General features: G+C 45.3%; 1 protein-coding gene across 1 annotated transcript in view; it reads right to left on the bottom strand.

Annotated features, from left to right (window-relative positions):
* Nucleotides 1-10,781: 10,781 nt before the first annotated feature.
* Nucleotides 10,782-15,322, bottom strand: part of LOC126545432 (uncharacterized) — a 134,379-nt gene continuing 129,838 nt past the window's right edge. The window contains exon 8 of the mRNA XM_050193309.3: nt 10,782-11,656. Coding sequence (XP_050049266.1) covers nt 11,638-11,656 — 19 coding nt within the window. The 3' untranslated portion in view covers nt 10,782-11,637. The remainder of the gene's footprint in view (nt 11,657-15,322) is intronic.

Genomic DNA, 15,322 nt, shown 5'->3' with positions numbered 1-15,322 from the left:
CTTGCCGCGGGGGGAAACCACCCATTGTTCACAATAGCGTCATAATTGCCGCTCCGGAAACCGGGAAATCGTTTTCCCGATCCAGTTCCGCTTCCTTCAGTTTTTTTATTATTATCATGATTATTTTCTTTTTCTTCTCGTGCCACTTGGGTGCCTCATCGGCAGCTCGCACGCGCGTCGCCGCCGTCGTCCCCGTCCGGCGCTGTCCATCGGTTGCGGCCATTTCCCCGTCTTTTGGAGCAAAAATGTCTCCCCGGCATCCGTTGTCATCTCAGCGAGCGAGGGTCTCATTTATCACGCGCCGCGGGGTCTCCGCGGTTGAGGGCTGGAGGGAGGGAAGCAGGAGGAGGAGGGGCGGACTCCCACGCGCCGCGCTGCTCCGGGAGGGCAAAAACACTGGCGCACTGCTGCTCTACTCCCGTGCAGCTGTACTCGCCCGCACACCCGTGCAGCGCGGGAGCCTCGGCGCGAGCGCGCGATCCCGCGGTCTCCCTCCCAGCACGGCGGCCGCGCTCGTCGCCGGCCGCCCGTGGTAACGCGGGGCAAATCGCTGCTTTCCGGGCGTCGGCGGGGCTGAACGGGGTATTACTCAGAGCCGCCATGGGGACCAGTCGTCGACAAAGCGGCGAGGCCGGCGAGTGCCATATTGCTCCCCCCCTCCTCTCCTTGCTCTGGTCACTGAGTCATTTCAGTTAAGGGTTATGGCCCACGCGAGCTCCGCAGAGCGCTGCGTGTGGATGGCGCCAGTGGACAGCGGAAACGGTTGCTTTACGGGCGGAAAAATGGGATTAGGGCGATGGGAGAACTGTTTTCCTTCGCGTGCCCACGTCGGCAGTGTTCTCGCCGAGGGCTCGGACGCGGGAGTGAGCGCAGGATCAATAACCCCGCAATGGTTCGTCCCTTTTGATGGACATGTCACGTCGTTACTGGACTCGTCTCGTATCCTCCTCCCCGATATTTTTGACCGCGGGAAACGTCTTCTTCTTGTTCCTTCCCGCACCCCTACTGTTTCCGACTATTTATTATTGTGCGCCTGCCTATGCCCATGTCCCTTTCATCCACTCGTCCTTTGTTTGGTTCGGGAGAGCTGTCGCCACAGCTTGTAACTAATGAACTGATGAACAGCACCCTTGCTGTTTTCTTTATCCTTTGTTGCGCCAGTGTTCAGTGGAGCAGGCAAACCGATCAGAACACACGCCTACGACCCAGAAAGCACATTGCACATGTTTTGTGCGAACGTAGCTTCTAATGACACGATGTGCTGAAATAACGCTACAGTGACTGCACACTGAAGATTTTTTATGCTTTTCCTTGTTTTTTCTATGTGCAGTTCTTGTTATGGTACGTTAGAGTACCAATCAAGCACTCGTAACTAAACGCCTTAATGGAGTCTAAATGCAGTAACAGAACATTTTCGCGACAGGAATATTTGAGACTGGGCGGAAAAGTAAAGATGATAGCATAACTGCAGAACCAAACGCTGGCAGACAGGGTGCACGCATGATGAACGCTTTACAGTGAACAAAAAGCGCTCGCCTTTTGAACCATAATATCGTTCTTTAAGGCAGGCAGCACATAATTAAGACATTACTTTGGGATGGCATTTATTTAAAGCGAAGTTTTCGTTGCCTCTTCTCCCAACTTTCCGGGCGCTGTGATGGTCTTGCAACGCGTGCCGTTGGGTTTTTGCAACGCCACCAGATGGCGCTCGCCTTCGCACATCCTTCGGTGCCTCGACGCCAGCGAAGGCGTTCTGGGCATGAGGCACCCTACACATCCCGGGATTGCGAAGGGATTCACCCAGTGAGAACTGTAGTTAACGTGCACCTTCCCGAAGCGCTTGGCTTTAAAGTGGACGGAAGCGTCAGCCGGTCAGCACTAGAGATAAGCGTTTTAAAGAGGATGCCATTAAATCATCATCATGAGCATCCCGGCCGGCCGGCCGGCCGGCCGGCCAGCACCGCCGCGGGCCGGGATGCGTAGTTTGTGCGTATGGCATGCGCTGTGCTTGCTTTCCTATGCGACAAAAATGCAGATGCTGGGTTGTGGAGGTCGCGTGCTGGGCTGTGATAGTCTAAACATTACACTCGTCAGCATGAAGAGAGCGATTGGAGCTGACATCTCAACAGCGTGCTGGTCACGTACGCAAAACGGATCCAAAGCGTGCATTCAGCGTCGAGAAAACTCGCACCCGAAAGAAGCGTCGCGCGGAACCGGAGCATCCTTGCTGCGCAGCGAACCGTGGTGCAGACCGCGAATGTATGTATCAATGTATACGTACAATTTTATAATAATTCATTGAATTACGCACAGCCCCATAATTCAATTATTATTTTACACTTCTGCCACAATGCAATATGCCCCGTGAGCCAATGATAATGCTCAACCCTCTCAGAGGTTATGAAATATGGCGCACAACAACGCCTCACGCAAACACTTCGCCCTGTGTGTTCTGTTGACTAAGCAGACAAACAGCAGTGGTGCACGCAAGGTAACGTTGAACATCAACTCACCACTCTCCTATATTGGACTAAACGCTGAAGGAATTACACATTCGCCGTCAACTTCGCCGCTAATTATCGTCAATCAAAGCAATCGGCATGAAAAGATTCGCTTACATTGATTCCCACAGTGCGTGGGATCCACAAATTTTTTCAACACGCATTTGCAGCTTTTATTTTATTCTGTCTCCCCCAACCTGTTGACGATAACAATAACTTTTGAAATTTGAATTTCAAAAAGGCGCTAGTGCTGAGCGTATGCCACGTACCCCATTGAACTCTTTACCTTTCAAAGCGCGCAGGCTTTTTAATTGGATCATCATCATCATCATCATAATCATCATCATCTTGATGTCCACTGCAGGACGAAGACCTTTCCCTGCGATCTCCAATTACCCCTGCCCTGTGCTTTAATTATTTTGTAGGCATTCGTGCTATTCGCATGTGGATGCGTGACTTATTATCCTCAGGAAAAACACTGTAAAAATGGGACAGATTTTCCGTGCCATGACAGAGATTCTAATAGATGTGTGCGTACTAACATGACAAAGGTTGATATCACACCACGACTTATGATTCCTCCGTTGAATAGGAAGAAATTGAAGGTGCCCCTTATACAGGCATTTTTCCAGCTTGTATTCGTTGTGCAACCATGCGTAAAGAATGGCCATCAAGTTTCAGCTAGTAAAAATGGAACTCGATCGGTTTACCCCATTGTTTGTCGTCCATACGGGCATGGGGCAATTTTTAGTGCAGTCATTCTACGCTGTTCTTTATTTTTACGGTATTAAGGATAATTAACACCTTTAACAATCCAGGGTGAATTTTTTCTCTAACAAGCAATTTGCTTTGTTTACCTTTGTCACACATTGATATTTGCTCACTTCAGGGCAACATGAAGGTGCTAAAAGGCTTGAAGAAAAGAAATATTTATTTGACAGCTTTCCTTACGTTGACTCGAGAGGCCTGTTTAGAGTTCGCTTAGAGCTACAGAGCACGAGCCATCGTCTAGCATGTATGTGCAGAACACGTATCTTCGTGTACGGTTGCATGTTTGTCGGGGATAGTCTATCTAAATTACTTGACCTCAGGGGTACATGATATGAACGTCTCGCACGACCTGAAAACTGGTATCTCAGTAGCAGGAGCAGTGCTTCTTTCCATCGATAAACTCCTCCCCGTCGTTTGAAACTTAATCTGCAAGAAAATTTGAAACGGGAGGAATTTGAAATACGTGGCCGCTTTAAATCGCAGTTTCACTGGGCTTGTCCGAAATAGGGCTGCTTGCTTCAAGCTGTCTGTAGGTTCAGGCAGCTTTCCCAGCTCAAATGGATTTCTGTGTGACCGTGGTGCAACAGTGATATTAAAAGGCGCACTTGAAGTTTTCCCTTCGCGATGCGCCTCCACGGCAGCCTGTGGTAACGGGGCGGGTTGTCGAGTGAAGGATGATTTCAAGAGACCCGCCTTTCCGATGTATGTAGGAGCGCTGGGCGCTACTGCCGAAATATCGGTTGCCGCATGGACGCGCCGCACCGACAGTGGAGCCAGCTCAGGCCAATGGCACCCCGCGAGTGCGGCGGTGGTCTCTCTGGGGCTGCGGTTGATCAAGTCCCGTGATTGCCCTGACGTGCCTCTCCGCACTGAGCTTCGCTTGAAGCTGCCTTTTTGTTTTCGTGCAGGGTGGCCCGCGTCCGTATTTGCGGGTTCATTTTCCAATCCCCAGCGGGAGAATCATGCAAATGAACGCGTCGCAAGCAATAACAGATGGGTCCGAGTCATCTACAGATAATGCGTGCGGCACGATTGCTACTACAGCTTCGGCTGAGGGCTGCCTCGCTGCGTAAGTTCATGCTAGAGCTTTTTTAATAGCGTTTCGCCGACAGTATTGCCTTTCTGTGCCAAAAGGTTCAACTGAAGAGGCAAACAAGCGCAAAACGTACAGACACATTTACTGTTCTGCTAAGCGTGCAAGCGGCCCACGCGCTCCCGTGTATACGGCTGGCGGCTGCTGCTGGGTTTGCGATATAGTACGCCCTGTGCATGGCAAAACGGGGACCGTATTCGCAAAGCTTTTCGTTCCTAAGTGAGCTTTGCTATTGGCCGGCCGCCTTCGCTAACAATACGTCCAGCATGGGGATTCGACGGAATTCGCTCTTACGAACAATCCTAGCGTAAGAGCTTTCTTCTGAATGCAGGCCCAGTTGTCCAGTACTGCGCACGTTGCTTGGCCATGCCCGCAACATTTTGCTTTCCATATTAACTTTTCTTAATTGCAAGAAATTATTGCTATAAATTTCTACTTTGCTCGAGCAGTGACGCTCGATTAGCCCCTTTGCTATATGCCGGATCTGCTATTGAGCTGAGGGCGATGTCTCGCGAATTACTCGACTAGAGTGGTAACGCACGCTGTATAATCACGCAAAGAATGAAGAAAAATATTGTGCCCGCTCATTTAGCTCATATGCGTGCTCTTCGTTAGCCAGGAATAGCTCAAATAGATGCTCGTGTAGGCAAACAGTACACTGAGAACTGCCCTATTTTTTTTTTTTTTTTTCGCAAATCAGACGACCGCATACACCCGCCGCCGTGGCTTAGCGGCTATGGTGTTGCGCTGCCAAGCACGAGGTCCAGAAAAGCGCACTATTTATTGCATTCCACACGTTATCAGTGCTGGTGACTAATTCTGTAACACAGTGAGGCAGCGCCTTCCAGTAAACAGCAGACCTGCCAAAACGAAGGCATTGATCAAGCGTCGCAGCTCGCGAAGAGCAATTTGCACAGTTGTGTGGTTGCAACTGCACCTGAGCGCACTATTTCAACCGCAGCAGTCGCCACTAGGCGTCACCCAATTAGACAAGAGCTAGCTGCTCGTGTGCTCCACGAGCACTCAGAACGGACGGGCTCATAGTATATATGTGTTGCACTCTAAAGGCGCTTAGGGTGGGTTATCGAGTACTCACCCACGTATACGAGGCGCTATGACGGTATGGAAAACTTCAGAACATTTAGTGGCATGAAAAACAAACCACGAAAAAGCACATTTTCCCTGAAATTTTGGGACGATTAGAAATATATCCTTAGATATAGCATATAGCGAAGCGCAAAGAACTTCAGACAAGGATCCACGCATGGAGATTTTTTTCTTCGGTTATGGCAAGACGTTGAAATTAATATTTCATCATTTTCACTTCATCGGCGACTCTATTACTGTCTTTAGGAATACTCAAAAGTAGACCTTGAGAGCTGCTCTTTTGGTTTTTCAGGTAAAGGAGGCTTTTCGGCGTTCCTGTACGCATGCGTCTCCTTAGTTTATTACAGCACTTTGTATGGAAGTTTACTACCCTACAGGCGGGGAGGGGACGGGGGAAAGAAAGAAAGAGACAGAGAGAGAGAAGACATGAGTCTTGGTCATTCCCTCGTACTAACCAAGGTGCAGCGTGTCTACTGTCGAGCACCCAAGTCTGTCGCCTTCAGCTACTGTCGAAGAAGCGCCAGTGCGGTTTTCTGGGCTGATGAGCTTTGAGGATATAGCGACCCCCCCCCCGCCTACCCTTCCTTCCCTTTCTCTCCCTCCTTCTCTCTCCTTGTATGGAAGTAATGTATGTTGTAGTGCGGAGCGTAGTGAACTTCATATTGCGTGTTAGCCATGGTGCAACCGGGTTTATACATGCTGTATGGGTGAATTAAGGTGTTTTGAATGGCGGCAACGGGCCAGCCATAAGTATATTGCATTTTGCCGCCTGCTTGTGGCGCCACATCGTAAAACGTTGAAAGCGTCCTTCTAGCGTCAAATCTAGCGAATCAAACAACTTGTAGGAAGCATATGCGCATAAGCTGCAAAATTTCAAGGTAGGAATTCGTCGTTTCATGTTGCGCAATCGAAGCCCTCAATGGGAAAACGACAGCATGAAAGCTTCCATAGAATTCGAATGCTAAAGGTAGCAAGGAACTTCCTTTATAGCCTTTCCTTGATGGAATGAGACCTAAAGCCAAGCCAAGCCGAGCTGCATGATGTCTTCAGAAGGGCGATCTATAGACTGAAGCGAGCTTTTTATCATCATCATCATCATCATCATCGTCGTCGTCGTCGTCGTTGTCGTCGTCGTCGTCGTCGTCATTATTATTATTATTATTATTATTATTATTATTATTGCGTAAGAACTATGAAAGAAGGTTATATAATTTCCGGTGCTTTGTTTTCGCTCGACTTTCACAAGAAGATTGCTTATTTGGTGAGCGATGGTCGCACAAAAATATTTGGACTGTCTGTAGAAGACAATCGCTCGCGAGATGCGGTAGCATCTGAACAAATTATTTTGGAATATCGGTCGCACAAACCATCGCACCAGAGGGCTACGAATGAATTGTTGCAGTTTTTTAAGGACAACAAACCCACACAAGCTACTTCACCAATGACACGTGTTAACTGTTATCCTGAGCTCTGAACGGCTGTGACCTGAGTGTCTGTTTGTCTGTCTCTCTCTCTCTCTGTGTGTGTGTGTGTGTGTTTTCACTCTTGCGTTTCCAGAGACTCCTGCTAGATAGAGCATACCTAATAATCACATGGTCATTTCGGCACGTAAAACCCCAGGATTCAATCCAAAAAGAGAAGAAAACAAACAAAGAAACATTCTTCTAAAATTTTGCGTTTTTTTTTCTTTTTCGAGTATTCGTCTCTCTAGTTCCTTGTAGATGTACACAGCATTTTCAACAGCTTGATGTGAATACTCTGTCGATGTCATTTGATGAATTTCAATGGATAAACATGAGAGGTCTGCACATAAGGTACAGTGAGCACAAGTTATGGGACTATAGCTCGGCTCGCAAGTGTGAGTATTACGCTTATAGCTAGAAGCTGATATGCTTATTTTCTCTAATGAAGCTAGGTGTAGTTTTACAGTGACACGATCATGTATAGTTGGGCCCTCTGGGCGCATAAGTGCACCTAGTTACAAGATAACGTACCACGCAAGCCGCCACAAAAAAACTGAGCTTTTTCCCTGCCAGGGTACTCTCCAAGTTAGAACGTAACGAATCGCGTGTAATTAATTACTTGTAATAATTGAATATTTTTGTGGCTTTTGTAATTATTCGATTAACTTTTTTTTTTTTCTCAGTAGCACTCCTTGTAATCGATTGCTTTTTTTCAGTAACCAATTACCCGTAACCAGGTGCTTTATTGACGAGATGGTCTGTAACAACCGACGCTGCTTTGCATGAGCGCTTGAATTTGGCGCATACTGCATTAGAACAACCGCGGTCATGCCACGCCGCAGCCTGTTGAAACAAGCAAACCCGGGCGCCCAGTGTTTGTTTTCTCATCTTAACGCTCCGCCAGATGTTGGCCGGCGAATTGCGCCGGTCCTGCTATGGCTCCATAGCGATGGCCACTTCGGACGACGATGCCAGGAAATAACTATAGACGACGCTTTCCGCTTTTCACTGGCCTTACCAGAAGCGCCTTCTCCGAGCCCTATTGCAACGCTAAAGCGCTGCGCTTCATAGAGGGCCCAGGCGCGAGCGTCGCGGCATATTGAGCAATGGCAATCTTGTGGGCAAGGGTGTCGGTACGTTACAACACCACCCTTCCCACCAGCGCGCACATTTCGAGAGCTTTCGATGTCGCTGCTGATGGCTTCAGAAGAAAACGAGTGAAGATGACCAACGAAAATTCTGAAACGCAGTTGTTAGTGAAGATGAACAACGTGTGAAGTGCTGCAGAGCACGCGCTAAAATAGCCAGGTCAGCTTGGTATAATTGCTGTATTGGTGCTATGTTACTAAAAGTTGGGAGGAGAGTAACGTAAGTGCATGTGATTACTTTTTAGTCATTGCTCAATTACTTTCGTGGTGTAGTAATTGCATGGTTACTGCAGTCAACTGCAATTTTGAATAAAGCAATTGTAATTCAATCGGTTGCATCTTTTTTTTCTGTAGCGGGTACAAATGTAATATCTTCCAACGCTGCGGTGGAAGAACGCCTGCGCGTTCTTCTATATTGGTATCTGCAAGTCCATATAGTTGCCTCGCGGCGGCCCTGATTTGCTAACGTTTTCTCTGTGAATATAAGTTTAAGCTGGAATCAATCGCTCGCTATAATGTGATACATTTTGTTAAAGGACGAGATATATTGGGAATCTTAATTTTTAAATGTACCTAAAGGCCACATATATTAGCAAGAGCTAGTCTCAGTGGCTCCCAACAATATATGATTGCGGATGGTTTAGTCGAGAATAAGGGTTTCTTATTTAGGTACTAAAATAGTTTGAAAACATTCTCTCGATGCGGCGCACCGTCCGTGGTTTCAACAAGAACATAAAGTTACCTTAAGTTAATGGCGAAGCTGCTGCATGTAAGAGAAGAAAAATACTATTAACATAAAAACCGTGAAAGAAAACTAAAGAAAATAAATGTGCTTTGAGTAGAAATGTATATATATAAACGCTAAAGCTGCTATAGCGGAGTAATGGCAGGATCATGTTCTCGCGACTTTCAGCCACACTATGTGGTATACCAAACGTGCACGCGTTACACAATTCTCCATGCATTAACATCTTATATACCATGATTTTGAAGCAGCGCACTTAAAACTGACACATTCGCGTATACATGAAAATGGACATACGCAGGCGCGGTGTACGTACCGTGCCAGCGCCTGTGGGCAAGGGTGTCATGCGTGCATGAACGTGTCAGTTTCAGGTGCGCTGCTTGAAAATCATGTCTCACCAACTAGCCCATCAGTACCTATTAATGTTATATACCACTGAGCGTTACCGACTGCTTCGCTGCATTGCGTACAGTTCGGCGACTGCCCCTCGTAGTATATGCCACGCATATGAAAAACACGCCAGAGCCACATGAGGTCACTTACGAGTAATTTATTTCTGTGTTTATTTACTATCGCAAATTTCACACCGTCTGCCTTCTACAGGTGAGCATCGGCCGATGTTTCGTCATCACTGTCAAACCAGCACTGAGGCTGGTGGCGGTGAAGTCCTAAAATCGAAGCATATGTCTCTCGTGACTAGGAAACCGCAGAGAAAGCGACAGTTTTACAGGAGGCAAGGCAGTGGTTGAGGAACAGAATAAGGCGAAATTCACATATTTTTTTTTATGGTTGCAATGGATGCAGTGATTATTCCAGTGAACTAGACTTTCCTTGAGCCTTGATGCTGAGTTTTCCTATACGCGCATCTTTGAGGAGCCTTTGAATCCTCGCGATAAATATTTTGCAGAGCTAACTGTCGTTACGCCTGCAGAGGCCACTTTGCCGCAAGACGGTAAAACCGTGCAGAAGGTTACTTCACTGCTGTGGACTTCGAAGTGCCTTTATGCTTTCTGGTGCCTTGTCCTATGCAACCATCTTATGAAAATAGGGAGGCCTCATGACCCGGTTTCTTTGAAGGAAAAAAGAAATCTAACACCGTAAACGTAGCCACTGTAACACGTATAAGCTTCCTTTCGCAAAAAAAGAGACCTGAAGACAGTATTCAACAAATTATACCTCAACTATATGACTATCTTCTGCGTGCCGTGTTGTACTTCTGGAAAACTAAAACAAAAGAAATTGCACAAAAGTGGCAGTAAAGACAATAACTCTGATACTTCAGCCATCATTCTTAGGTACTACATACAAATCAAAGCCTCAATAACGAAACCTATATGTTGGTGATGTGCCGCAAAGTCTCTTGGTTTTCAGCATCAATACTCTCGAGCAGGAACATCTCTAGTGCTAACCGTAAACCAATGCAAGTTTCGATTATTTCGGTTCACAGTAAACGAAGAAATTGATTGCATTAGTGTTGAGCTCCAGTAAGCTTCCTTTATGGGGAGTGCATAGGGAGGGGTAAACACAGGCGTGTCTGTCAACAATTCTCAGAGCTGTTTGAGGTTGCCGTCACCGGCGTATAGCCAGGGCTACTGAAAATATGCGGGCAAACAACAATCCCTAATGCCCTTGCCTTCAATAATCTGGTTAGAACAATAAAAAGCAACGCTTAAAGTGAGAGCATTGGTGCAGTACATAGCACGTTTGTTTACAGCAACCATCCCTCAAATACATGTATGTACACAAGCGTATTACGTTTTTATACAGCCTGCAGGTATGTATATTATGTACAAAATGCTAAACCTACACAAAAACACATCAACTTTGAACTCCAGCAGCAACATGTTATATTTAAAAAGCGGTATTATATATATATATATATATATATATATATATATATATATATATATATATATATATATATATATATATATATATATATATATATATATATATATATATATACGTTTCTCAATGATCGCCACATGTCGATTGTTCGCGTGCAGATTGAATGTTATGCATATATAGTTATGAAACCACTCGGATCGGAGGGCAGAAAGGAAGCTTAAAAATGAAAGAAACACATTAGCTCTTTCATGGATTCTCGTGCAAATTTCCCGCCGCTGTCACAATAAACCTGCTGAAAGTGACGTGTTGTGAATCGCAAGAGCGAAGAAATAAACGTACGAAATTAAAAAGAATATAGAGACGCTCACAAGAGTTCGAATGAAATTCAAGCAGGCGTTGTATCACACTTGTCTCAAGTCAGCACTAAACGTTCATCAAGGACTGTCAGGGCATATATAGAATGCTGAACAGAGCCGTCCCTGCTACGTCTCCAGCGCGTTCTTGTATCGAGTTCGTGCACTAGAGGTGTGTTTCCCTGCTGCCATCAGAGCACTTTAGTATTTGCGTGGCATGTCGAGCAGTAGAAAAGCCCCGTTCTTCTGCCTGGATGAACATGATGTGTTGCCGGGACGGGCCCGGTGAAAAGAAAGAAATTGGTAGTTGCCACCTTCGACGATGAGCCGATGGGAAACACTACGACCCACTGGCAGTTTTTGCGCACTGTTCCACAGAACTTCGAGCAAGCAGTGGCGTAAGTTCACAGCACAAGTCCACCGAAGCTTTTCTATCGGAACACTATCTGCGCAACACCAGCTCTCTTCCACTGCAGACACACAAGGGCCCCCAGGAGGAGCGACTAAAGGATGGTGGGGCTACGTTGCTTCTAGAAGCTCTCCTGCGGAACGCTCGCCTTGAACTCATCTTGAAGCCAAAAGGTGCTGCCCGTACCACTTTCTTCTTGTCAGATGGACTTGACGTCACTGCGAAGAAAGAAAACATTTCTTTGAGCACACTGTTTACAGCGGCGAAGCAGACGGCGGTAACCTTTATTTGCAACGATGGAACTATTCTTGAGGCATAACGGGACAGAAAGCAGAGGCAGGCAGAAAAAAAAAGAATAGTGTTGTTATTTTTCGCGCTGCTTGCCTCAAAAATGGGATACCAACTCATCCAGCAAGTTCGAGGGAACTAAGTGACCATTACATTCTCATTTTGTCGGATGAAGATTCCTGGCCGATCATTTTCTTTGCGTACCACCCTATAAGCGCCCATGACATCTTTTCTAGGATTTCGCTTAGCAGCGAGACTTACTTTATCATCAATCGAACATGGCCATTTCCTTAGCAGAGAGCGAAGATTTCTCGTGTTATTTGTTATCTGTGGCAGTAGGGGGCGTTTGGCTACTGAAGAACCTGTTATCCAGAGCTCGTAGCTAAAAACACATAAAAAAGAATCACTACGCCAGAGAACAATATAGATAGAAAAAATAGGCATTATCAAAACGTTTCACGAGAAACACACACTACACAGTAAAAGTGAGTTTGAACAAGAGGAGGAGGAAAGAAAGAAAGAAGGCTGGGATATCAACCAGAAATGCGTCTGGTTGGCTACAGTACACTGGGAAACGGGAAGGGAGAATAAAGAGTTGAGAGAGACAGAGGGATGGGGGGGGGGGGGGGAGGGGCGTTGCGAAAGAAAGACGCTGTGAGTTCGCGCACACGCCAGTTTGAACAACAGTTGAATATACAGCATGTCAAGGTATAACCAACCCCTGCCTCGATGATATCCATTCAGTCAACATAAAAGTAATAGTTCACCACATCGCTGGGCTTTTGTCTCGCATAAGAAATGCGATATTTATAACCAGAATATTCCCGGCGCAACTTAATACAGCTAGAATTATTCAGGTATTTAAAAACAGGGACCGTTTAAAAACAGGGACCGTTTAAAAACAGGGACCGTTTAAAAACAGGGACCGAATTATCGCCTCATAACAATACTGACATGGTTATTAAGGTAACAGAAAAGTGCACTGAGAAGCGCCAAAACAAATACCTCTCGAACTTCAACACTTTATCAGCTAATCAATTTGGTTTCCGAAAGGCATACTCTACTGACCTTGCCTTATTTTCTTTTACCAATAACATGAGAAGTGCTATCAACGAATGAAAGTAGGCTGAACCCGTTTTCGTCGACCTTTCTAAACCAATCGACTCGATAAGTCAAATTGTCTTAGCTAAATTCTCTGCAGCAGGAGTTGTTAGCCCTGCCTCATCACTTATCCAAAGCTATTTAGCTAACAGACAACAAGCCGTCTACATTAATTCAACGCTTTCCGAATTCATTACAACTAACAAAGGAGTGCCTCGATGCTCCAATACTTGGCCTTCTTGTTATTCCGACTTTATTCATACTCAAACTGAAGCTTTCTTATGCGTAGACGACACCACAACCTTTGCTACCCATTGGTATATCTATTCTCTGGCCACTACATTAAACACTGATTTACAGAATATTTTGAACTTGTGCCGGTCTGACTCTATCGACATTAACCCTTCCAAAACATCATTCATGCTGTCCGTACCAGTCAAAAGTCTCCGCCATCCAGTGCATCAATTAATTTCAAGCACCATGTCATTTATGCTTTTTCTGATTGCTCATTTCTGGCGGTAACATTGGACTCGAACTTAACATACGCAAAGCATATTGCTAACTTAAAACGTAAGTTAGTCCTTGGTATAAAAATATTGCTCAAGACTTGACTGTATTTCGATACATCAACTTTGCTTGTATCTACTATGTACTGTGTATGTACTATGTATTTATCCAAAGGCAGAAAAATTATTGCTAACAACATGAGGCAATGCATGCATGACGCATTTACCACCGCTACAACATTTGCAAAACCAATCCATTAGAATCTTTACATTTAGTCCCTTCCGTAGTAATGCCTCTGGGCTCGTTCATAACGACATACTATTACCGATGAATAACTTCGTTAAATATAATCTTTCGATCACCTTGTTCAGGGCACTTAAACATCTTCTTCCTGGAAACATTTATTGTAAACCCCATATCTCAGTAATGCAAGTCATACCAAAGTGGGAGCCCCAAAAAATGTTCTCATACGACCCAATTACGGAAAACACACTGCCCACTTCTTGGCATTATCAGTTTGAGTGAGTGAGTGAGTGAAAACTTTTGAGTCTTTTAAGAGTTTCGCGGTTACGAGGTCTCCGTCGTCTTCATCTTCTTTGAAATAACTTCCTATTAGCTATTAGGTTGCCTCCATCGCTACGTGAATTTTCTTTTCTGCTAAATAGCTAACTTCTGATGTATGGTGCATTACATGCTACATGTTGTTGCCATATTTATGCGTTGGAGTGTTGGCTTTTTTTGTGTATTAATGCGAGTCGTCTAATCGATGAGATATTTCTTATTTAGTTTGCATTTGCTTGTTATTATTAAAAACATGGCTTTCTTTGAAAACTTCAGATCGATTTGGGGTTCACGGGGTCTGGGTATTTGGCTGTGCACTTTTTGACCCCTTTCGAGAAAATGAGGCGATTCGAGGCTTTCTGGTGCACGTATAGAAGAAAGAAAAAGGGCGGAAGTGTAGCTTTACTCAACGAAAAATATAAGGCGATCCCGGAGATAGAGGAGTCCAAAAATGTGGTGCGATCCCGAACGCGGTGCAGTCTAAACAATAAACCACCTGGTACACTAATGCGCCCAAGAAGACCTCGTCTTTCTTCGGTGTCCACTACTGCTGACTCGTCTTCTTAAACGCCGTTCTGTTTGTTACTACAACAATATACACTTCCAATGCTAGTATCTACTCAAACCTTGTAGTATTTGTTCTTTGCTGCTTTTAAAAATGTACTACACCATTCTTTTACGGATAGGACATTTTACGAACATCTCTACGCTCGAAGACCTTCTCCTGCATATTCCAACACGAATGTACACCACTGAATTGCATAAATAAACTATAACTAAAACTGAAGTTGCAAATTACCCGCCGTGGGGGCATAGTGGCTTTGTCGTTGCACTGCTAAGCCCGAGGTCACGGGATCAAATCTCGGCCGCGGCGGCCGCATTTCGATGGGGGCTCAATGCAAGAATGCCCCTCTACCGTGCACTGGGTGCGCGTTAAACAACCTCAGGTTCTCAAAATTAATCCGGTATCCCCCACTGCGGTGTGTCTCATAATCATATTGTGGCTCTGGCACGTTAAACATCACAAATATTATTGAGTTGCAAATATATACATTCTGCTGCTACACAGCGGGAAGCAAGAAATTCAAAACAACGTATTCAGCGACGGTGGCTTCAAAACGTAGAAATAAGAAAGCTTCCTTGAGAGCTTAACTCGTTATGCGTTTAAACTTATATCGAAAACAGCAATACCATTAAACCACTTAACTGCAATGTACTTCACTGCCATGGGCTACGTTATTGTGCGAAATTTCTTATCGGAAGAAAAAAAAACTGCAAACAAGATTAGTAAGCTTGCCAGGGCATATTTTGCAAGAAAAATATACACATTCCATAAATCCATTTGTTTTCACGCATGCATACATGATGTTACCACCTTTAATACAGGTGAAGGGGCGAGCTATATTATTGCTGAAGTACAAATTCTG

The sequence above is a fragment of the Dermacentor andersoni genome, chromosome 1, assembly GCF_023375885.2.
Source record: "Dermacentor andersoni chromosome 1, qqDerAnde1_hic_scaffold, whole genome shotgun sequence".
Classification (NCBI taxonomy): Eukaryota; Metazoa; Arthropoda; class Arachnida; order Ixodida; family Ixodidae; genus Dermacentor; species Dermacentor andersoni.
This window is presented reverse-complemented; position numbering and strand designations above follow the sequence as displayed.